Genomic DNA, 24,774 nt, shown 5'->3' on the forward strand with positions numbered 1-24,774 from the left:
GAGGAAACATGGGTTATTTTATTGAAGGAACCTGCAAAATATCATTCCTAGCCTCTGGACAGAGAGTTACAGCCTAGAGAACTGGGAATGGGGGTGAGCGTTTATCAGGCAGGCGAGGAAGAAGAGTTCTCCAATTGCTGCCCACTCCAGATCGAATTGTAGAGTTGGAAGGGACCCATTCTAGGTGGATGTGCTGTTTTCGTTTTGGATCAAGTGGCTGGGTGAGCACCTCTTGGAGGCAGGTGCCGGTTTCTGGCCTGTTTTTAAACAGACATGTTTTTAAACTTCTCCAAGTGCACCATGGAATCGTCCTCAACGTTGCTGTGGTCCACTTCAATGATCACGCGACCCTGCAAAGGTGGTGGGGGAAAGCCATTAGTGTTGCCATTTAAAAAAACAAAAACAAGGGCTCTGTGTGTCCTTTCAACCACAACTCAATCTGCCCCATGGCCTCAATCTGCCCCTCACCCAAAAAATCAGGCCAACCCACCCTGGACCAACTCAGATCCTCTCTGGATCTTGTCCTGAATTCATTTGGGGGGGGGCACAGCTAATATCATACCTCCAACATTCCTCAGATGGAAATAGGAACATTTCTCACTCTCTGACCCTCCTTGTGTTAGGATATAGTTCCGTTCCACCTTAAGAGGAACAGGCATGCCCGTTGTGTGTCACATGCCTATTTACTTCCAGCACAAGTCTGCTGGGAACTTTCGTTGTATGTTGCTTTTGCTATTGCTGTTTGCTGGAGACGAAGGGAAGCAGACATGTTTTTCCTTTGTTCCTGAACTATGCTGAATAAACACCTGTAAATAACGCGCACACATGTCTCTATCCGCCACTTCTGTTGTGAGGATTTATTCACTCTGCTGATAAGAGCGTGCCGAGTCTCTAAACGTATCTGAGGCTCATGCCACTGATTAATGCTGTAACTGGAGATTGCCCAGCTGTTGTCCGGTGGCTGGAGCCAGCTGGGGGCCTGCCAAATGCCCCGTCTCCCCGGCAGTATCCCAAAACCTTGACCCCCTATTTTTTGCTCCCCTCATCTCTGCAAAGTATTTTTATCAGAAAGGGGGCACAAGTGCCACCACCATGACACCAACGAAACACAGCACACAAAGTTCAGGCTGTTTCCAAGTGGCTGGAGTGCAGGGGTCATGGAATCGTAGGACTGTTGAGTTGGAAGGGACCCTGGGGGTCATCTAGTCCAACCCCCTGCAATGCAGGGATCCCATAGCTCAAGCTAAAACCAGCCTGCTTGTTCATCAGACAACCACGCAGGAAGGAAAAGCCAACGCAAGGCTGGCAAGCGCATTGCCCCACACTGACCTCCACCATCTTGAATTCAGGATGATTATAGTCAGCCCCCATCAGGTTGGGCATTTTCATCTGGTTCTTTTCCAGGGCATCTGGAAAGTGCAAAGAAGAAAGTCGCGTTGGCTTTAGAGAGAGTGGTAAAGTCTTACTCATAGCTGTCAACCGTCCCTTATTTGGTGGGAAACTCCCTTATCCCAGCACTGTGTCCCGCTGCTGTCCCTTATTAATGATGTCCCTTAAATTTCCCGGGTTTCGAAGGAAGCAGCTCCTCTCCCTCCCTCCCTGCCAGCCAGGGAGGAGGGAGGCTCCAACTGTGTTGCTTGTCTGCATTGCTCACCCAATAAGGAGTCTAAGAACAACTGGGGGGTGGAGCTTGCATGCCTTGTGCCAATCAAATCGGCCGCGTTGCCTGGGGACTCGCCTTTGCTCAGCGCTTCCTAGCGGAGAGGGGATGGTGGTATTCCTTGCTGCATCCCCTTTGCCGGGTTGCTGCGCTGTGGGAACCACCGCTTGAGGCTTCGTTTGGCTGCTGGCTGGGCTTTCTGCCTTTGGCTTGGAGGGGCTCAGAAGTTGAACATACCTGTGCTCTGAAAATCCCTTATTTTGGCTGCTGATCCCTTATTTTCGAGGCTGCTGGTCCCTTATTTTCAAATCTGTAAGTTGACAGCTGTGGTCTTACTTCTGAAGGCTGAAGTCATTGCACTGCCAAAACCCTTCTCCTGCCTATGCGCCACCTTCAGGCGGAAAACCCAAGTTGCCATTTGTTCTGAGTCAGAGTTAAAGAGCAGGTTTTTCTAGGGAGATTGGAGGGGCGAGGAGCACTCAGACACAGACTGGGGAAAACGTGGACCTGGGCCTAGAAAGCATGGAGCAAAACGTACGTAGGAATGAGCCCTTTCGGACATATCCAGAATACTGCAGTCAGAAGCAACGTCTGGGTGGGAATCGAAAAAATGTCTGGGGAAATCTGTACGTATGGCAACCCATGTCAGCAGTGTAGTTTTTGGTGATTTCCCTCAAAAACAGGAAATTTGCCAACACAGCTCAACAACTTTGTGCAAAACTAAAAAAAAAAAAAAGATCTACAACTTTTCTGTCCAGATTTTCACTGTTTGAAATATGGCAACCACCCTAAGCAAACATCACATCTGAAGGCAGCCCTGTTTTGGGAAGCTTTTAATATCTGAAGGACTGTTGTATTTTAATATTTTGTTGGAAGTCGCCCAGAGTTGCTGGAAACCCAGCCAGATGGGCGGGGTATAAATAAATACATTATTATAAATTATTATTATTATTATCATCTTACCATTCATCCCTGGGACGCAATTGCTGGCTATGGCATTCTGCATATATTCCTTTAGTTGGTCTTCCTAAAACAAGAGGAAGAGGAGAGTTGGTGAGTTGATGGCCCCTAAGTATAGATCCCTAAGTATGGGACGTGGGTGGCACTGTGGGTTAAACCGCTGAGCCTAGGACTTGCCGATTGGTGGTTCGAATCCCCGCGACAGGGTGAGCTCCCGTTGCTCGGTCCCTGCTCCTGCTAACCTAGCAGTTCAAAAGCACGTCAACATGCAAGTAGATAAATAGGTACCACTCTGGCAGGAAGGGAAACGGCGTTTCCGTGCGCTGCTCTGGTTCACCAGAAGCAGCTTAGTCCTGCTGGCCACATGACCCGGAAGCTGTACGCCGGCTCCCTCGGCCAATAAAGCGAGATGAGCGCCGCAACCCCAGAGTCGGCCACAACTGGCCCTAATGGTCAGGGGTCCCTTTACCTTTAAGTATGGATCATTATTATAAGAGGGGAAGTTGCTTTGTGCTGGAGGACAAATGGATGGGCTGCCTCCCTCCCATGGCTGAGATCTACAACCTGAGATCCTTTCAACAGTGGGCATCAAACCTGAGACCTTACACACAGGCAAGGCAGGTTTTGGATCACTGATCAGGACGGAACAAACGTTAGAAGGGGAAAAGTTCCCAGAGCACTCTGTGGGAATTCTTTAGAAAGCCTCTTGAGATGTTGAGGCACAGCCTCCTGGGACCCGCCATATTGAAGAATTCCTCTTCAGGCTGCATGCGATTGTATACCAGGGAATCTCTCACACTATTTCCTGAAGAATTTTTATCTCCAGATTCTCAAAGAGGGTGGGGAGAAGAGCAGAGGTGGGGTGGTCTAGGCGATGTATTTGGTTCCAGGACCTGAAGTTCCCCACCATGCCTGAAATCCTTCAAGAGATAAGACAGCAATTCCGTGTGTGCTCTTGAGTAGCCCAAGACAACCTCACACTTACATTAATGTCGCCGACTGAGGGAGAAGTCACAGATATTGCTGTTGTCCTGCAAAACGAAAGAAAGGCAGCATGAGAGGACATGCCAATGTCTCCATCGCTTCCTCCTTGGCTGCTTTCTTGTGCTTAGTGATATTTCATTATTTGTCGTATTGAAGGTTTCCACTACTGCTTTCCTCCTCTCACCTCCCTTCAAATCCTTCCTCAACGCCCCGTACTTCTTCCACAAAAGGGCTGTAGATTCAAGACGGACAAAAGGAAGGCCCTCTCCCCTTCACACAATGCAGAGGAAGGGGCGGGGAGCTTGAGAGAGGAAGGAATTCATTTCCATCCATTTTTGGAGAGGACCAACCGGATCCAACATTCCCAAACTAGCTTTTGGATTAGACTAGAACCCCCAGTCGGACAGCACACATTTTGCTTTGGGTTTTTTATGTACATGTGAAAATACATGTACTTCATAAAAGATTCACCCATAAATTGTGTCATCCTAGTGAACACATCAAACAGAATTGAAAAGTGTCTATTTAGTGTAAAGCAGGCATGGCCAAACTCGGCCATCCAGATGTTTTGGGACTACAATTCCCATCATCCCTAGCTAACAGGGATGATGGGAGTTGTAGTCCCAAAACAGCTGGAGGGCCAAGTTTGGCCATGCCTGGTGTAAAGAGTATGTATCTTGTACTGTATACAGAAAATGCAAACGACAGGATGCAATGGAACAGATCACTGATTGGATGCCAGCAAAACTGAAACAGGGTGGAAATATGGATCTGGAAGGGATGCCTTGTGGGGGAAAAGCCCAGCCTCATGTATGCCACCAAAATGGGGGCGGGGCGGTCTTCATGAGTGTGAGAGGAAAATGCCATGAACTGTGCCCTCTCTGCTACTGAAAGGAAGCAGCAATTGTGATTCTAATGAGCAGAATGACTAATCAAGGTTTTAAGTGCACATGTTCAGACCTGCCACTGAAATTTCACATAACAAGAAATGTGATAAAAGAAACGAGAATGTTTAAGAGGTTTGAATGGGCCCAGGGGTGCTTCTTACATCCCTAGAAAAAAACAAAGTTTTAAACCTCATGTATAAAAACAGCCATAGACTTGGAAAAGGCCCGCAGACCATCTTCTTCAACTGAGGATTTGTTGAAGGACGGGAAGAATACTCAGCTCAGTACCTGCCCGTTTCCGGTTGCAAGAAGACTTTCATGGTATCATTGAGCTGTTCATAGCCAGCATCCCATTTGTGCTCCTGCAATGGAACAACAGAAGGAAGCCCAAGTGAGCACATTGCCCTCCAAAGTGACGCAAGTCTGCAGCAGGGGGAGAAAATGACAAAGGCTCCACCCTTTGCAAATGTACTTAGAGAAATGTGAAACTTTTAATTTGTAAATTTGAGTTTAAAAGGGCTGTGTGTGCGTGCGTGAGGGAGGTGTTCAACTGTTGATGTGCAAATTAGCAATGAGGCCAGAAATCCTAGTGACTTGTTTTTAACTTTATCAGCCAGTTTCTAAAATGTGGCACCAGGCACCTGGAAAACCTGGGGTGGAAATACCTGCTCAGTTCATTCAAATTCTGAATATGTTTTGGGGAGGGGGCAGGGGGGCCTTGTGGGGGGAAAGCCCAGCAGGGGAGACAGCGCAAGTATAACATGTCAGGAACTGCTGGCCCCTGGGAGTGAGACATAAATTCTGCCTACCATGTCTATGGTGCAGACAGGCTCGTTCTCTGGGTCTGTTTTGACGTCTATTGTCGAATGGACTGCCATGACACTTTTGCCGTCTTCGATGCGAACCTTGGGTGTTTCTACAGATCTGATTTCCAACTTCACTTTCTTTGAGGGGTCCATATCTGGAAGCTGCAGGAAGTCAGAATGCAATTAAAAGCAGCAGTGTAAGGGAGGAGAGAACCAAAAGCTCTTGCAGGTATTCTTATTCCAAGTCTAGTCCTCCTCCTCCTCCTCCTCCTCCTCTGTCGACTCAGGTATTGCCACCCATTCAATATTTCCCAAAGGCCTTTTTTAAATACAGTCATACCTCAGGATATATGTGCTTCAAGTTAAGTATTTTCAGGTTGCGTTCTGCGGCGACCCAGAAGCAACGGAGTGCGTTACTTCCTGCTTTTGCCGCTCGCGCATGCGCAGACGGTCTAAATGATGTCACACGCATGTGCGGAAGCGGTGAAACGCGAGCTGCACACGTGCAGAGGCAGGTTGCTTTCGCTTCAGGGTGCGAACGGGGCTCCGGAACGGATCCCGTTTGCATCTGGAGGTACCACTGTAGTGGGGGATACCAAATGTTATCAAAGACCAAAGAAAAGCACAGGGTGTCGTGCTCTCAGCCCTGAACAACTTTCGACTGCCCCATTACATTTATATTTAAGATGCTGGTCATTCTTGAGCTAAGAAGGGCCAGTGTTCTGGCACTTTCTGTTTCGGGGGGGGGGGATATTGAGTGCATTCTGAGAACATGCGCCACGTTTGTTTTTGGAAACCTATCATTAAGCTTGTGTTGTCTGAAGATGCTTCTCTAAGGCTCTGTGATAGTTTTCTTGGCTGCTGTCCCTGCCCCCGGTTTCTGCAGAAAAGCCGACTGACGTTGTGTTCCAATTCCGGGAGGGAAGTAGTGGGGCAAGTGGAAGCGTTTTCAGGTTTTCCATAATGGGCATCTGGCTGGCCCAAATGGGCCATTGGCCTGATCCAGAAGATGTCCTTCTTATACTGAGTTCTTCGGATCATTTGTTAATTGGTTGAGAAGATGTGAGGTTTTCACAATGAATCTGCAGCAGAATGTCAAGGGAATAAATTTTTCACCCAATCACACTGTGGGTCATAGGAGCCAGCGCCTAGGGGCCACGGGGTATTCAGCCCCGCAAAAATATTTGAGGGGTGGGTGGGTGTGAAGGTCTGAGCACTTTCCCCAACCCATTTGTGAGAGTGCCTCGCTGGAAGTCTGTCGAATCAAATCAATCAAATCAAAAATTTAAAAAGGAGTGGAAATGTTTTGATGAATATATGACAAGATATTGCTCAGAAAACGATACGCTAATATGCCTAGATTAAAATGTGAAGTACTGGATGGAAGAAAAATTAGTAAAGACAGATAATAAGAATATATAGATGATTTGAGAAGATTGTAGAATGCAAAGATTATTGTGAATTGTATAATGTGGAGGAAATCGAGTGGGGGCGGAGGGAAGTGGGAGGAGGGAGAAAAGGATAATATGATGGATGGAGGAAATAATATAATGGATGGGGAGGAAATGGTGTTGGCTTTGGTACATCTGTATTGTAATGTAATATGTGAAAACCAATAAAAAAGAAAAGGGGAAAAAATATTTGAGGGGGCTGAGTCACCTCAAAGCTGATGGGCATGGCCACTCAAATGGTGTGTGAACACTACATCATGTGATTGGTTGTGTGGGTGGGGCTTACCTGCCCCCCTAATATTTTAGTCAGGTTGGCACCCTTGTTGTGGCTGCAAATCAAAGGGTGGTTTCACAGGGGTTTCTGCACCCTCAGAATTCAACCTTCCTGAAGAACGACCAGACGCAGCCTTTCTTCCCCCAGATCTCTCAAGGGCAGTTGTCAGGTGGTGGTGTGGTTGCAAACAGGCAAGACTCTGACCTGTCTTTTCCAGGCTTTATTCTTAGTGCAACCTATTTACAGGGAAGGGATGCAGGTGGCGCTGTGGGTTAAACCACAGAGCCCAGGACTTGCCGATCAGAAGGTCGGGGGTTCGAATCCCTGCGATGGGGTGAGCTCCCGTTGCTCGGTCCCTGCTCCTGCCAACCTAGCAGTTCGAAAGCACGTCAAAGTGCAAGTAGATAAATAGGTACCACTCCGGCGGGAAGGTAAACGGCGTTTCCGTGTGCTGCTCTGGTTCACCAGAAGTGGCTTAGTCCTGCTGGCCACATGACCCGGAAGCTGTATGCCGGCTCCCTCGGCCAATAAAGCGAGATGAGCGCCGTAACCCCAGAGTCGGCCACGACTGGACCTAATGGTCAGGGGTCCCTTTACCTTTACCAATTTACAGTGAAGAGCGTCACAAGTTCATGTCTGGCTCAGTCACTAGCAGAATCTGGGAGTGGGCGGTCCTTGTACCTCCCCCAGCATAACAGTCGCGTGACCCCCATCTTTCTCCTCCTCTCCTTGCACCGAAACCTACTGCACAGACTGGGCGCTGGCAAAGGGGTCCTTCTCTCCTCTCCGGCTTCCTCTGCCTCGGCACTGAGGCTCTCCCTAGCATCCCCTGGTCCCACCACCTCCTCTCCACTGGAGGTGGGTCTTTCCTCCTCGCCAGAGGAGGAGCTGCTTCGCAAGACCTTCAGAGGTTCCCCATAACACAACTGTCCTTCCCCCTCTCGCCTCTGACCTGATGGCAGTTCCCTGACAGCAGTGTTGTGATAAGCAGTGAGAACTCACCCCTGGTATCATTTCTTTCATCTTGCCCACTGTTAGATCAGAAATCTGCCAAAAGAGTGAGGAAAAACCACATGAATGGACAGCTTTAAACGCAGCAGTGGCTCCGTCCAAAAGTAGGAACAGCTTCTTTCAAAGGCAGAGCCCAGGGGAGCAACGTGAAGAGATGCCACAAAAGCAGGGAATTCTGCTTTCAGTAGTGGTGGAGCCTAGGCTCGGTCAATGGAAATCATTATTAGCAAATGCAAGTGGAAATGTTTCTTTTTCAAAGGTACAAACCCATCATCAGATGGCAAATTCCGGAAAGCTTGCAAGCAGCCAAATGGCTCCAGTAATAAAAAAGAACCTAAAACCAGCAGTTCTAGTTGTGAACGCTTTCAAATTATCCACTCTTGCTTGCCTCAAAGTGCCACTCAGCAAAACTCCATCCACTTCCTACCTCTGATATCCCTGATCTCTGGCTGTGTCTGAAGACTGAAGACCAGAAATATGAGAACCTACAAGAAACTGAAATTGACCCCCATCCCTAGGCGGGGCAGCGACAAAGTCGGAACCAACAGAGCCAATTCCAGTGGTTCATCCATATAGCCTTGACCTCACCACTGGTCTTCTTTGCCCCATCCAGGTGAGCTGCAGAAACGCCACTGTCAGGAGGACCTCTGCTCTGACAGCAGCCACCACTGACGTTCTCCAGTCAGAATTAATGGTGCATCACCTTTAGAGGAAATTCTGTCACAGGCACAGAAGTGGACATGCCAACAGATTCAAGGAATCAAATATCTGCTCACTCACCGAGTCACTAGTAGCGTCGCAGTCCATGTCTTTCTTGAATAGTTCCAGCACAGTGTTCAGGATACCCGTTGGTATGATGACTTGAGTAATGCCATCAAGTCTTGCGGAAGACCCTTCAGAACCTGGTGCTTCACAGACATTTGGAATTTCATTTCCATCTCTGTCACGGACCACCGGCTAAAGGAGAAGGTAAGAATAATGGTTGCATCATTTGAAAACTACCCAAAAACATAATCCACATTTACATTCGATGGGATGTAGGACCTTGGCCACCTTCTTTTTTCTTTGTTCTTTTGGTCATTTCCAAGTATGTGGGTGAATTACATCCTCCTTGACAGGGCCTTCTCTGTGGCAGCCCCTGACTTGTGGCATTCCCTCCCCACAGAGGTAGACCTGGCTCCTTCATTATCTAGTTTCCATTGCATGCTGAACATGAACCTCTTTGCCCTGGCCTTTGACACTTCAGATACATATTTTCAGGGACCAAACTATTCTTACGGTGAAGGCTGGGTAAGAAATTTGGGGGGCCACCGAGAAGTGTGACTAGCCCAAGGTCACCCAGCAGCTGCATGGGGAGGAGCAAGGAAGTGAACCTGGTTCCCCAGATTACGAGTCTACCGATCTTAACCACTACACCACGCTGGCTCTCACCATAAGGAATGGTGGAGGGGGTTGGGAATGTTTAGCCTGGAAAAGAGGAGACTGAGAGATGGTACGAGAGCCATCTTCAAATATTTATAGGGTTGTCCCATGGAAGATGGAGCAAGCTTGTTTTCTCCTGCTCTATGGGTAGCACTCATGGTACAAGGAAGGAGATTCTGACTGAAGTCAGGAAGAACTTTCTGACAGTGGAATGGTCTCCCTTGGAAGGTGATGGACTCCCCTTCCTTGGAGGTTTTTCAGCAGTGGTTGGAATGCCATCTGTCATGGATTCTTTAGCTGTTATTCCCACATTGCAGGCAGTTGGACTGAATGACCCTCAGGGTCCCTTCCAACTCAATAATAATAATAATAATAATAATAATAATAATAATAATAATAATAATAATTTATACCCCGCCCATCTGGCTGGGCTTCCCCAGCCACTCTGGGCGGCTTCCAACAAAATATTAAAATACATCAAACATTAAAAACTTCCCTAAAAAGGGCTGCCTTCAGATGTCTTCTAAAATTCTGGTAGCTGTTGTTCTCTTTGACATCTGGTGGGAGGGCTTTCCACAGGGCAGATGCTGCCACCAAGAAGGCCCTCTGCCTGGTTCCCTGTAACTTCACTTCTCACAGTGAGGGAACCACCAGAAGGCCCTTAGCGCTGGACCTCAGTGTCCAGGCAGAACGATGGGGGTGGAGACGCTCTTTCAGATATACTGAACTCTACAATTCTATGACTCCACGGTTCCAAATAAAACTGGCTAACAAGATGTTGGACTAGACGGGGCTTTGGTATGATCCAGCAGGGCTTTTCACATGTTCCTATAACCTTCTGCCTCTACTTCACAGCTGAGCAGATCCCCTGCTTTTGTCAAAGTCAAGGGGTACAGGCTGCAGAATGGGAACACCTCTTGGTTCGCTCCTTTAAGAGCCTTCACTGGGCTATTTCAATTCATAGAAAGGGGGGAGGCTGTGAAAGATCATGAAAAGTGATACTAAGTGCAAGAAGATATAACTGGCACACAGCAGAGCTATCCACACTTACCTTGAACTTCATGTTCAAGGAATCATCATATACTTCTGGCAGCCCGTCCATTGTATACTGCATTGTTCCCCGCTCACCAATAGGGCATTCCTCTGGGAAAATGACATGGAAAATGATTTGCAGCATCTGACAGGGCAAATAACCGTGGGTGATGTAACTATTGCCTTCGCACCTTGCCTGAGGCTTCCCGGAAGCCTGTCCACTCTTGCAAAGCAATTCCTAAGTCCTTAAGCTAAGTCCTGGCAGAATAATGTTTTCCTCCATGAATAAATCTGACTCGGGGCTTATCTGCACTCACCTTTTGCCCTGCCCTTTCCAGGCACAGGTCCATGCTTGAAAGCTCCAAGTCCAAACATCATCATCATCACCCTGAGCTTTCCCTGCAAAAATCTGCTCTTTAGCGCTCAATTGGAGCAAACGTCTTTGGGTTTCCCTCAGATTGCTGTTTGCTCCGATTGAGTTTTAAAGAGCAGGTTTTCATGGGGAAAGCCCAGAGCAAAAACAAGGGTACATGGACACTGAGCTTTAAACCACAGGCTGTGCCTGGAAAGAATGGAGGAAAGGTATGTGTCGTCTCCCTTGGGAGGTTGTGGAGGTTTTTAAGCAGAGGTTGGAAGACCATGGATGCCATGGATGCTTTAGTTGAGATTCCTTCATTTTGCTGTATTTTTAATCTTTGTTGGAAGCTGCCCAGAGTGGCTGGGCAAACCCAGCCAGATGGGCAGGGTACAAATAATAAATTATTATTATTATTATTATTATTATTATTATTATTATTATTACTATTACAGGGGAGGGGGTTGACTGGATGACTCTTGGGGTCCCTTCCAACTCTGTCATAGATTCTATGATAAGCCAGAACAGGTTGCTAAGAAAGAAGGATGCCAGAGGCCATAGCTTTGGTGCCTGAGCTTTTTTCCAAAGCTACGGCTCCGTCTGACTTTAGTCACATTCTCTGCCGAATGCCCACTTGCAAGATTCCCATTGCAATGCGCAGGATTTCCTTGGCAAGTAAGTCAAAGTGGAAAGAACTGTGGACAGGTTGAGGACCACTGGAGGAGCTGTTTGTTTAAATCCATATTCAGATAACCACCTGGGTTATATATAGCGGAATGAACAGGGTCCTTCATTCATAAAGCTTGTGGGTCATCTTGGTCCTAGTTCGCCACATACCTGGGGCACTGACCTGAACCGAGCCACCAGTTTTTAAGAGATAAAAGGAGCAGTATAGAACAAACAGCCTTGGTCAACCTGGTGCCCTGCAGGCATTTTGGACTACACTGGCTGGGAGCTGAAGACCAACACTCCCAGAGGGCACAGGTTGACCAAGGCTGGCGTAGAAGGTGCCAGCTGAGCTTACCAAATGCTTTCTTCATTTTCTCTTCTATGTGTAGAAGCACTTTGTCTGCTGCTGGGCACATCTAGAAGAGAGAGAAACCCGAAGGGCATTGAAGCGGACTCAGCTGCTATTAACATGTTTTCATGTGAGCTGTGCACCAAGCATATTTCTGCACAACCTCAACAGACCACCCCCGTAAGTTCTCTTTCAGGTCCATCAGACTCACCATGCCGGGGAGGACTTTAGTGAGGGTAGAATTAAGAAATTTGTTCACAATCTTCGGAAGCATGCTGTGGGGAGGTAAAGGGACTTCGTGAACACGAGGTGTTGGGAGATCTGAGCTGAGAACAAGAGACATTCGCTTCTTTCCTGGCATCAAAACCTATGAATGTGGCTGCTTTTAATAAGAGTTGCCATTGATACACAGCCATCCTCATAGGTTTTGAGACCAGCAATGCCCAGGGAACTTCTGTTCACCAATGAATTGAAGTTTTTGGGGGGTCTTTTTCCTCCAGAGGGTATCTAACAGCTTGTCCACACTTCCACTTGTCCTGTGCCAACAGCCCAACCCCAGTCTCCAGGGAAGCTACTTTTATCTCTGCTGGGGAGCAAATACAAATACCGTATTTTTCGCTCCATAAGGCGCACCGGACCATTGGGCGCACCTAGTTTTTAGGGGGGGAAATCAAGAAAAAAAAATCTTATTTCCCCCCCCCCCAGCCCCAAAAAGCAAAGAAGCCAAGACAGCAAGTGGGATCCATCCCGCTGGCTGTCTTGGCTTCCTCTCCAGCCGGGAGAGGCTGCACACAGCTTTGGCAGAAGCCAAGACAGTGAGCGGGGTGGATCCCGCTCGCTGTCTTGGCTTCATTTTCAGCCATGGGGCTGGGGCGGGGGAAGCCCGAGCTTCCCCCGACCCCCAGAACAGGCAGCTATCCGCAAGCTTTCCAAGTGCAGCGGGAACTCCTGCTGCGCTCAGAAGGCTTGCGGATAGCTGCCTGGAGCCCCAAGAGCGCAGCCTTTGAAGCCTCCGCAGAGCAGCGGGGTTCTGGCTTTGGACTTAGCCGCACAGCCTGCATTCCCTCTATAGGACGCACACACATTTCCCCCTAATTTTTGGAGGGGAAAAGGTGCGTCCTATAGAGCGAAAAATACGGTACCTCCTGCGAATCATGACCTGTTTTCTACCCTCTGGTTGAAAGCATGCTAAGGAGGTTCACATGGTGTCTTCATCGCATGTCTTTAAACACCAGGCAAAAACATCCCTCTTCTCGCAGGCCTTTGGCTAATGAAACCATCTATGGCAGGAGTTGACAACCTAAGGCCCATGGGCTTCCATGCACCGCACTATACCAGCGTGGAGCAGAGCGGGGACCGCCTTTGGCGACGCTGGCCGGCTTCCCATTGGCTGCAGGAAGCTCAAATGTCTGGGGACCCTGTGTGATCGCCACAATGATGAACACAATTTCCTTCTCTGCCCCTTCTGATAGCAGTTGGCAGGGGGAGTCTGGGTCCTAAGACGGGGCAACTGGCAACACAGAGCAGCTTTGCCTGCTCAGGAAATGCCTTGCAGACCAATAGCGATGGGAAACCTTTCGACTGTATGCTGCCATCAAAAAACACAGGACGAAAACACCCCTATTCTGCATACTCAGAGAATATGGACTGCAGAGAACTGGACTGCTGGCCAGAGCAGAATTCAAAGCTCTTCCTTGGAATCTTGTTGGGACTCACCTGCTGGGAAGGTTGGTTTTGCAGCTTACCAGCTCCACCATACAATTCTTTGCTTTCAACCTGAGTTCTTTATTCTCATCGTATTCCATGCAGCTGACTGTTGTCATTTTTGATTTCACCGTGATCTCCATGGTGCCACCAATGAAGCTGCACAAAATGAAATCTGGTTCTTAGGTACAGCAGTTTCTGACATACTTGGCCCTCCCTCACACTTCACAGTGACCAAACCGTTGTCTAAATTCAGAATCTACTGGCAGGGGTTATTGTTATGCAAATGAATGGGGGGGGGGAGGAAGCGCCATCACCTTCCCCCAAGGAAAAGGGTAGTCCGGTAGAGGACTCCGGGGGGCGTTGCCTTGTCCGAAACCTAGGGAGGTAAGGGCCCCCGGCAAGCCCCCGAGCGGTGACACCCGTGGGATCCTAGTTGGCGTACTTCAACAGGACTCCCACGGCTTGTTGATAACCCTTCCGGGTAGTCGATAGGAGCCAATGCCTAAGGCCAATACCTTTCAATTCTGTAATCAATAAAGTTGTGGCCTTCTTATGCCCATTAACCTTAAATAACGTGTCCAGTGTCTTCATTTCACTTGGGGAGGGGACTTGCCACGCAAGTGAGCCCATCAAACTCTGGGGGTCACCATGTTGGCCACCCCTGACCTAGTCCACCCTTGGGGTCACCTAAAGGACTGGGCTGCTGCTGTGTCTTTCTCTGAACCACCCTCTGAGATCTTGCCCTGTATTTGGAAGCAAGCTCTGGCTCACCTTTTCCCAGCAATTGTTATCTGAGTTACCACTGGCATTTTGATGTCCCTAGGTACTTGCAACTGTATTTCAATCTCGGGGGGCTGGATATCTTTAACTTTCAGCCTATGGGACAAAAGACACAATGCATTGAAGCAGAGAGACCATGGAAAGAACAGGCATGGAGTCTAAGCAGCCATCCGCGTAAAGCTCTGATTCAATAGTAAAATGAAGGTTTTCTGGGGGAAAGCGCTGGGACCCCAAAACAAAATCTGGGTGGGGGGTGGGGGGAGGTTACTATATTATGCATTTTTTGTGTTTTTTATAGTGTAAACCACCCTGGGGTCCTCAGGTGGACAGCGTTATAGAAATTTAATAAATAAAATAAAAAAATGCAACTCATTGGGGAATAAATTAGGAGAAATATATCAGCTTCTCTTTATTTCTAGTCTTTATTTTCCACATCACTTATTTATTCTTTAAAAAGTCACCGCAAAAAAAATCATTAGCACTGTGGGGAAAATTTTTCCTAATCTGCACAGACTTCTATGTGCTTCTGCCAAATTTACATATTTTTGGCAAAGCAGTTTTCCCTAATATAGTGCATTGTTGTATTTACCCATCCCCAATAAAGTATGCATTTTTATAGACACTGTTACTATAATAATAATAATAATATAATAATAATAATTTATTATTTATACCCCGCCCATCTGGCTGGGCTTCTCCAGCCACTCTGGGCGGTTTCCAAAAGAATATTAAAATACTATAATACATCAAACATTAAAAGCTTCCCGAAACAGGGCTGCCTTCAGATGTCTTCTAAAAGCCTGGTAGTTGTTGTTCTCTTTGACATCTGGTGGGAGGGTGTTCCACAGGGAAGGCGCCACTACCAAGAAGGCCCTCTGCCTGGTTCCCTGTAACTTTGCTTCTCTCAGTGAGGGAAGTGCCAGAAGGCCCTCGGTGCTGGACCTCAGTGTCCGGGTAGAACGATGGGGGAGGAGACGCTCCTTCAGATATACTGGACCAAGGCCGTTTAGGGCTTTAAAGGTCAGCACCAACACTTTGAATTGTGCTCGGAAACGTACTGGGAGCCAATGTAGGTCTTTCAAGACCGGTGTTATGTGGTCCTGGCAGCCACTCCCAGTCACCAGTCTAGCTGCCGCATTCTGGATTAGTTGTAGTTTCCGGGTCACCTTCAAAGGTAGCCCCACATAGAGCGCATTGCAGTAATCCAGGCGGGAGATAACCAGAGCATGCACCACTCTGGCGAGACAGTCCGCAGGCAGATAGGGTCTCAGCCTGCGTACCAGATGGAGCTGGTAAACAGCTGCCCTGGATACAGATTTGACCTGTGCCTCCATGGACAGCTGTGAGTCCAAAATGACTCCCAGGCTGCGCACCTGGTCCTTCAGGGGCACAGTTACCCCATTCAGAACCAGGGAATCCTCCACACCTGCCCGCCTCCTGTCCCCCCAAAACAGTACTTCTGTCTTGTCAGGATTCAACCTCAATCTGTTAGCCGCCATCCAACCTCCAACCGCCTCCAGGCACTCACACAGGACCTTCACTGCCTTCACTGGTTCTGATTTGAAAGAGAGGTGGAGCTGGGTATCATCCACATACTGATGAACACCCAGCCCAAATCCCCTGATGATCTCTCCCAGCGGCTTCATATAGATGTTGAAAAGCATGGGGGAGAGGACAGAACCCTGAGGCACCCCACAAGTGAGGGCCCAAGGGTCTGAACACTCATCCCCCCCACCACTTTCTGAACACGGCCCAGGAGGAAGGAGCGGAACCACTGTATGACAGTGCCCCCAGCTCCCAGCCCCTCAAGACGGTCCAGAAGGATGTTATGGTCGATGGTATCAAACGCCGCTGAGAGATCCAGCAGAACTAGGAAACAGCTCTCGCCTTTGCCCCTAGCCCGCCGGAGATCATCAACCAGTGTGACCAAGGCAGTTTCAGTCCCATGATGAGGCCTGAATCCCGATTGGAAGGGATCCAAATGGTCCGCTTCTTCCAGGCGGGCCTGGAGTTGTTCAGCAACCACTCGCTCAATCACCTTGCCCAAGAATGGAAGATTTGAGACTGGGCGATAGTTGGCTATCGTGGCCGCATCTAAAGAAGGTTTTTTAAGAAGCGGTTTAATAACCGCCTCTTTCAGCGAGTCTGGGAAGGCTCCCTCACGGAGGGAAGCATTCACCACCCCACGAAGCCCATCGCCCAGTCCTTCCCAGATAGCTTTTATAAGCCAGGATGGGCAAGGATCAAGGAGACAAGTGGTTGGTTTCACTCATCCAAGCAGCCTGTCCACATCCTCGGGGGTAACAGATTGGAATTGATCCCACACAACTTGACTAGACAGAACTCTAGCACTCTCCCGCCCCGGCCCTGCTCCCACGGTGGAGTCTACCTCTTCTCGAATCTGAGCGACTTTATCTGCAAAAAACTTTGCAAAGTCATTGCAGGAGATCATGTTGCCCCTACTGGGCCCCGATGTTGCAGGTGGTTCCGCTAAATTGTGAACCACCTGAAAAAGTCTCCTGCTGCTGTTTTCTGCAGATGCAATAGAGGCGGTGAAGAAATTCTTCTTCACCGTCGCTATCGCCACTTGGTAGGCTCGACGTTGAGCTCTAACCTGTGTCCGGTCAGATTCTGAATGAGTTATCCGCCACCGGCGCTCTAGCCGTCTCAACGATTGTTTCATTGCCCTCAGATCCGTGGAAAACCACGGGGCTGTCCGGGCTCCATGCAATCGGAGAAGGCGCTTCGGAGCCAAACAGTCAATAGCCCTGGTTAACTCCACATTCTAGTGGGCCACCAGGGAATCAGCTGAATGGCCATCAACATGGGATAAAGCATCCCCTACCACTCTCTGGAAACCATTTGGATCCATTAAGTGGCGGGGGCGGACCATCCGAATTGGTCCCACCTCCCTGCAGAGGGGATGGGTCGCAGAGAAGTCCAGTTGCACCAGGAAGTGATCTGACCATGGCACTTCTTTCGTTTCGCTTTTACTTAGTGTCAGATCACCAACATCCATAGAGGTAAACACCAGGTCCAAGGCATGTCCACGGCTATGGGTTGGGCCAGACTTATTCAGGGACAGCCCCATGGAGGCCATGCTTTCCACGAAGTCCCGAGCGGCCCCTTGTAAGGTCGTGTCGGCATGGATGTTAAAATCCCCTAGGACAACCAAACTAGGTGTCTCCAGGAGGACATCCGCCATGACCTGAAGCAGCTCGGACAGGGAATCCTTGGTGCAGCGGGGAGGTCGATACACCAAAAGGAATCCTGTACTGCCCCTATTGCCCAACTTCCAGAACATGCACTCAGAGAACTGGGTCTTCCCAATAGGACGCCTGGTGCAAACTAATGACTTCCTAAAAATCACTGCAACCCCCCCTCCCCGCCCACATGACCTGGGTTGCTGTGCGTAAGAGAAACCTGGTGGACATGCAGCGGCAAGGACAGGCCCATCTGCTTCATCCAACCAGGTCTCTGTCACACATGCCAGGTCAAATCCTCCATCCACAATCAGGTCGTGGATGGCAGTGGTTTTATTCATCATTGACCTGGCATTGCACAGCAACACTTTCAGGTCATGTGGGTTTCCCTTGTTGATTCCAGTATCCTTCCGGTCAGGACCAGACCTGGAGGCAGGGATAGTCCTCAAACAACGACTAAGCCTGCTTCCTCGGTAATGACATGGTCTGGTCTTAGCGTAACTCCTCCTCCTACCCGTGATCACTGAGATCGGTTGTCCGAGTGCATCCCCCCCCCCCCCGTGGAACCTTCCCCAGCCATTTTGTTTGCTGGGACCCACTCCCAGGCAGCCCTGACCCCTCCCCTTAAAATCAAATTAAAGCCTATACAAAAAACAAACTAACAGAACAATAAAACTATAAAAACAAAAAAACAAAGTTACAAACACAACATAATTAAATTAAACAAATTCCCCCACCCAACTAAACACCCACCCCACCCCACACACCCAAGGCCTCCCTGGAGCCCCATAAGCTGCGGAGGTGAGTATGGGGCCCACCCCCAGGCCCAAGGTGGAGAATGGGCTTCAGGGGGGAGCAGTCCTTCCCAAGACCCACCGGCAAAGCAGCAGCAGTCAATACATTTTTAAATAAAATTCCTTCCCCATACCGACCCAAATGTTTGTGTGACAGGACAGCGCTTTCCAAATAATAATAATAATAATAAATTTTATTTATATCCCACCCTCCCCAGCCAAGACCGGGCTCAGGGCGGCTAACACCCGATAGAAAAACAAATTGATTGAAATACAACTTAAGAACAAGATTAAAATACAGCATTAAAACATTAAAACAGGTCATTGCAAGAGGCTGTCACTTATAGTTTTCGCATACAGGGACAGTATTCCGTGGGCCAAGTTAAAATATGTGCTGATCTTCTCAACTTCTTCCAGTACGCTGGCATTAGTTCGCCTGTCTTCCCAAGTGATATGTATAATTTTTCGGAGACACCATTGATGGAATCTTTTGAGGAGTTGGAGATGGTGTTTGTAAGTGGCCCGTGTTTCACAAGCATACAGTAAGGTTCGTAGTACAATAGCTTTGTATTTTGTTTTGTATTTTGGTTTCCCTGCAAATGTCCATGTCTTCAAACACTCTGCACTTCAATCGGGAGAAAGCTGCACTTTTACATATTTTTTCATATATTTTATATCACTTGGGAAGACAGGTGAACTAATGCCAGTGTACTGGAAGAAGCAAAGATCACCAGTGTTGAAGCAATGATTCTTCAATATCAACTTCGTTGGATTGGTCATGCCGTGCAGATACTTGATGATCATCTTCCAAAGCAAATACTCTATTCCGAACTTTAAAATGGAAAGTTTAAAGACTCACTCAGGGCAAATCTTTAAAAATGTGGTATAAACACTGATAATGTGGTAACACTGGCCTGCGAGCGCTTTACCAAGGGTGTCCTGGGCTTTGAAGACACTCGAACTCAGGACACAAGGGAGAAACATGCTAGGAGGAAGGCACGCTTGGCAAATCCACACCGTGATCAACTCCCACCTGGAAACCAATGTCCCCACTGTGGAAGGACGTGTGGATCCAGAACTGGCCTCCACAGCCACCTACAGACACACCATTAAGACCATATTCATGGAAGACAATCTTACGCGGCTGCAAGGGATCGCCAGAGGAGGTCTTCTCGACACATTTCTACTGGCGCACTGGCATGCCAGGTCCGCTTCCAGTTGGTATAGGCTGACATAGCACCCCCCCCTCCCCAAAATGCCTCACCCTTTGATGCCTTTGATAGCTTTCGCGCCACCCTGGTTTTTGGCCGCAGCTTCTGCCAGTTCCTCCATAATGTTGCTGTCAGTCATGGATTTCTTGGCAGCTGAAAGAGATATGCCAGCCCGTGAATTAGACCAGCAGAGCCCGGTTGCCATAGCTCACTATGAAGCAGCCCACAGGTAAGGCCATTCCTCCATTACTATTAGAATTGTAGAACTGTGCAGTTGTAAGGGACACCAAGAGTCTAGCCTAACCCCCTGCAATGCAGGAATCACAACTAAAGAATCCTTGACAGATCATCATCCAGCCTCCATTTAGCGTCTTATTAGCAGGACATCCCCTCTCTAAATTTCCCCCCTTTAAAGAGTTAAGTCTAGTCAGGGTTCTTGTTTAACCAAGATTTTAAACCTGGCTTTGTAAAGCTTCCTTATACGGTTTGGGTACATGATGACTTTAGGGACACGGGTGGCGCTGTGGGTTAAACCACAGAGCCTAGGACTTGCTGATCAGAAGGTCAGTGGTTCGAATCCCCGCGACGGGGTGAGCTCCCATTGCTCAGTCCCTGCTCCTGCGCACGTAGCAGTTCGAAAGCACGTCAAAGTGCAAGTAGATAAATAGGTACCGCTCTGGCGGGAAGGTAAACGAGGGCCTGGCATGCTCTGGTCCAGGGGGTCACGAAGAGGCAGACATGACTAAACAACAGCAACAATGTGCCTGTCTGGTATGAAAATCTGATGTGTCTCTAAAGGACCACAAAAACAGAAAGATATGTTTGATTCCCATTTAAATCATTTTAACTGAGTTGCATTGGAGGTGATTTTGGGGAGGTATATTTCCTTTTCTCTTGAAGCGTGGGGCTTGCAGGGGAAGCGGAAGCCAAAACCTGGTCAAGCTGGTCTAGTCTAACCAGGCAAGAAGGCTGAGTCAAGTCCAGGCAAAGGTGAAGGCAGATCTCCCTGAGCAGCTCCCAATGGCTGAGCTTCAGAAGATGTTGTCTCAGCAAAGAGCTGAGTCCCTCTATCCCGTGGTTGGCCCTGCCTCCCTAGGGAGCTAGGTTTATGTTGCGTTTATGGTGTGTAAGGGAAGAACTGGTTCTCTGAGTCTGAGCAAGCTACATCCTCGGTTCAGGAGAAGCCTGGGAAAGGGGATGAGGGTCTTTCTCCCCCACCCAGAGTGGAACAGCCTGTTCCCTTCCTCATTCGCTTCTTTCTCAGGGTAGCGAAAGGGACTGGTTTGGGAGTCATGGCAGATCGACTGCTTCCCAGGAGAGACATATTTGTACATCAAACAAGTTTATGTTTAAGTTTATGTCACTTACCGACCATTATTGTATGTTTATCAATTTTCACCATGGGCTGACGGCACTCGGAGGTTTCGTCAGAAAGGGCTGCCCAGCTGCAGAACAGCAGCAGCAGGCAGACCTGCGATGCCTTGAGACAGAGCCCCATGATGCGTCACCACCACGGACAGAAGAAAAGGGAGAAGACGAGACCGAGGACCTGAGGTGGAAGGAGCAAACGTGGAAAAAACAAACCCACAACAACACGTTATTAGTTTGGCTTGTGAATGAATTACGGTGGTTGAGATTTAGAACCCAAAATGAGGGACTTTGAGGGTGAGTTCAAATGTGTCGCCAGAATTTCTTCATTCAATTAAATGTCTAAGTCACAAAAACATTAAGTCACCATTGCTGTATTTTTAACTTGTCTGCGGGGGGAAGCAAATGAGCTCTTACGCAGCCGCAATTACTTTTGAGAATATCTATGAATCAATCAGCTCCACTTTCCTCCCCCGTGGAAATTATTTATTTATTTAGAATATTTCTTAACTGCTTTATATTCACAAGAATCTCGAAGTGATTTACAAAAAGATGAAAACCAGATGCAATGGGACAGAATTCTCAAAACGCTATACAGAGTAGAGGTCCAGTCCCTGAATAAGATAGGAGTGGAATGCTTCACTGCAGTCCTAGATTCACTTTGTACATGCCTTATAAAGCAGAGCAAACCTCTGAAAGACCTATCTACTACCGTTTTCTGTTTCCCACCATATTTCATTTATTTATTTAGCAAGGTTTATATATCACTTGATTGTTTAAAAAACCCACTTCTGAGTGGTTTACAAAAATGTAAAATAAAAAACTTAAATCTGTTGACTAGAAAGTTAGAACTAAGTATTTAAAGGATGATTTTTGCAACGTGGTTTTTATTCATTTTCATCTTTAAACTGTTTGACATGTTTGCACTGAGATATAGCTCTGTTTGCATTAGAGCACATGACATGCAACAATTTCATAACAATAAACAGTCAAGAAAAAATTAAAATCAAGCATAAGCTAAAAGCACATTAAAGCATCTCCGTGCCGAGATAGGCTTGCCTAAAGAAAAATATTTTTAGTGGGTGTCAAAAGGCACAAAGTCCTGAAGTGCAGGTGCTGCCACACTAAACAAAATCTGAGCCCGGCTTCAGCTGGGGAGGGTGGGAGATATAAATAAAATTTTATTATTATTATCATCAAACTAAATTCTAATTGATGCAAAATTTTAGGGTTTGTCCAAATGACCTGTTTACCATATTTGCCATGTTTTGTTTGCCTAAGGCTTACTTGGAGGTTAGACACAGTCCTGTATTTACTTAGCATTCATTCTGATTTATTTGGGGGCCAGTTATATGAGAATGAGCCTTCTTGATTCGCTTACACAAAGCTTCTGCGGAGGTCAGACGACGTCTATGCTTTATTGAGCTTCTGTTCCGATTTGCTTGTGAGGCGATTCTATGCCTTCCTGTAAATGGTTCACTATTTTCACACTTTTGTGCACATTTCCCACGTCCCTTTCCTAGCCACGAAAGTGGATTTGTTGCTCCAGGGTGGGTGCTTCTGGGCTGTCGCTATTTTCAAGCCGGATTCAATCACACCCTGGCAAATTCAGGGCAATTCAAGCTGATCTGGAATTCTTGCAAAACAAACCTGCTTCCCCAAAAGATTGGACTCTTTTGCAAGAAGGAAAGTTACAGGGAAATGCACTGGACTGGCGCATGCTTGCTTTTTTTTAATTAATATTTTATTAAGTTTTATCAATAAAATAATTCAGAAAAAAGTACAAAACAGAAAAATACAACATCACAAAATACAAAAATACAAACATTAAACACAAAAAGGGAAGAAGAAGAAAAAGGGGGGGGAAGAAAGACATAAAAACAAAACTCCCTCTTTTTTAATTTCTCATCTTTAGTTGACTTATTTTCCTGACTTCCTCATGCCTCCCTTTTTTGTATCCCTTTTTTTAAAATTGGTTCAGCAAATTCATATCCAATTTAGCTTATCTATTATCAATCCCATCTTACATTTTACCTTGTTGCTAGAAACCCTTCAGTTCATTTCAACGCCATCAGCATTCAAAAATTTTACAATGTTTCTGTAAATAAATTTTAAATTTCCTCCAATCTTCTTCCACAAGCTCTTCTCCCTGGTCTCGAATTCTGCCAGTCATCTCCGTCATTTCCATGTAGTCTATTAGTTGCATTTGCCATTCTTCCAAGGTGGGTAACTCTTGTGTCTTCCAGTGCTTTGCAACGAGAATTCTTGCTGCTGCTGTAGCGTACATAAAGAAAGTTCTATCCTTCTTTAACACCGATTGGCCAACTATGCCCAGGAGAAAAGCCTCTGGTTTCTTCAGAAAGGTATATTTAAATACCTTTTTCATTTCATTATAGATCATTTCCCAGAAAGCCTTAATCCTTGGGCACGTCCACCAAAGGTGAAAGAATGTGCCTTCAGTTTCCTTACATTTCCAGCATTTATTGTCGGGCAAATGATATATTTTTGCAAGCTTGACTGGAGTCATGTACCACCTGTACATCATTTTCATAATATTCTCTCTTAAGGCATTACATGCCGTAAATTTAATCCCGGCATGTAATGCCTTAAGAGAGAATATTATGAAAATGATGTACAGGTGGTACATGACTCCAGTCAAGCTTGCAAAAATATATCATTTGCCCGACAATAAATGCTGGAAATGCTTGCTTTTGATGCAGCATCACCTAATCTCCCTACAAGCAAATCAGAACGGATGTTCATTTTTTAAAAGTTGTCTGAAAGTGACTGGTAGCAGAGCGCTTTGTACCACGCTAATCTTGCAAACCTAAATTTCTGATATGTGCTTGTTTCCCTCCTGCCAATTAACGACGGTTTGGAAGCTCTCTGAATTAGCTGCAAGCAAATGGTGACATACGAGCCATTTTGGATTTAGTAGTAATTACAGGCTTGTTTCATAATCGCACTCGATGAAAAGGACTTTTTGTGCAGAGAATGCGAAATCAGCAAAGTCTCTAGCCTCAAAGGCCGTCTCCAGAACCTTTCTCTTTCTTGTAGATCTCCTACCATCAGAGGTGTCTTTGGACAACTGCATCGCTCACTTACCTGTCCTGCTGGACTGGAGATTCCTCAGGAGCAGACAGAGCTTCACCTCCTAATCTCCTCTTTGATGATAGGGAAGCGCCAGATATTATATACTCACACCAGGAATGAAAGAACCAATTCAGAGCTTCGATAAGCACTGGGATGTGCAAAGTGAGCGCACGGTGGCATCTTCCAAGGTAAATATTTTTACTGACATATTGGAAAATTTTGGAGAAGTCGCCAAGTGCCAGGGATCATATGACTCTCTGGGAGGCACACAGAGGCAAGGCACAGGATCAGGCCACAGGAGCCCAGCAGGTGACGCTAAAAAGAGCAGGAGGAGATGGGTGGAAAACGGGGCTGTCCAGAGAGGAGGGCGGCACACACGTGCAGCGTGCGACACGTGGCTCGCACTTTCTCACCAGGGGTTCACCAGCCCTGGCTCCTCTCCCCTGCTATGGTTTTATTGGTTTACTTATTATGGTTTCCCATCCCTGTCCCTCCTCCATTTGACGGAGAAAGCAGCCAACACTTTCCCCCACTCCAGCCTGGTCCTATAAACTGTTTCACATTAAATAGATGCCACCTCCTTAACATTTATTTATTTTTTTCCACAATAATATTTATTAATTTTCAATAGACGTAACAAAAAAGAGAATATGCAACAACACAACAACAACAACAACACAATAAAGAAGTGAAAAAGGAGAAAAAAGAAAAACAAACTTAACATACCTAAAGAGAGGGGGGGGGAAGAAACTCAATTA

General features: G+C 47.2%; 1 protein-coding gene across 1 annotated transcript; it reads right to left on the minus strand.

Annotated features, from left to right (window-relative positions):
• On the minus strand, positions 1-24,103 carry LOC308588118 (BPI fold-containing family B member 6-like). Its single transcript, XM_081196412.1, has 16 exons — positions 24,029-24,103; positions 20,924-21,104; positions 19,609-19,708; positions 14,339-14,443; positions 13,577-13,723; positions 12,072-12,135; positions 11,867-11,927; positions 10,507-10,598; positions 8,814-8,990; positions 8,025-8,069; positions 5,301-5,459; positions 4,780-4,853; positions 3,606-3,651; positions 2,624-2,687; positions 1,330-1,409; positions 1-350 (listed from the first exon to the last, which is right to left on the minus strand). Exons 2-16 carry the CDS (start codon positions 21,051-21,053, stop codon positions 264-266), a joined length of 1,431 nt encoding a protein of 476 aa, XP_081052538.1. The 5' UTR covers positions 21,054-21,104; positions 24,029-24,103; the 3' UTR covers positions 1-263.
• Positions 24,104-24,774: the final 671 nt, after the last annotated feature.

Source organism: Podarcis bocagei (assembly GCF_964188305.1).
Source record: "Podarcis bocagei genome assembly, chromosome: 5".
NCBI classification, from domain to species: domain Eukaryota; kingdom Metazoa; phylum Chordata; class Lepidosauria; order Squamata; family Lacertidae; genus Podarcis; species Podarcis bocagei.

Bases quoted from the DNA above. Each gene is read 5' to 3' on its own strand.
- LOC308588118 (XM_081196412.1), bottom strand. From the start codon at position 21,053: ATGGGGCTCTGTCTCAAGGCATCGCAGGTCTGCCTGCTGCTGCTGTTC. The intron at 4,854-5,300 runs GTAGGCAGAATT...GTTCCATTGCAG, and splicing joins CTGTCTGCACCATAGACATG to GAGCACAAATGGGATGCTGG. The intron at 351-1,329 runs GTCAGTGTGGGG...CCACCTTTGCAG, and splicing joins CTGAATTCAAGATGGTGGAG to GGTCGCGTGATCATTGAAGT.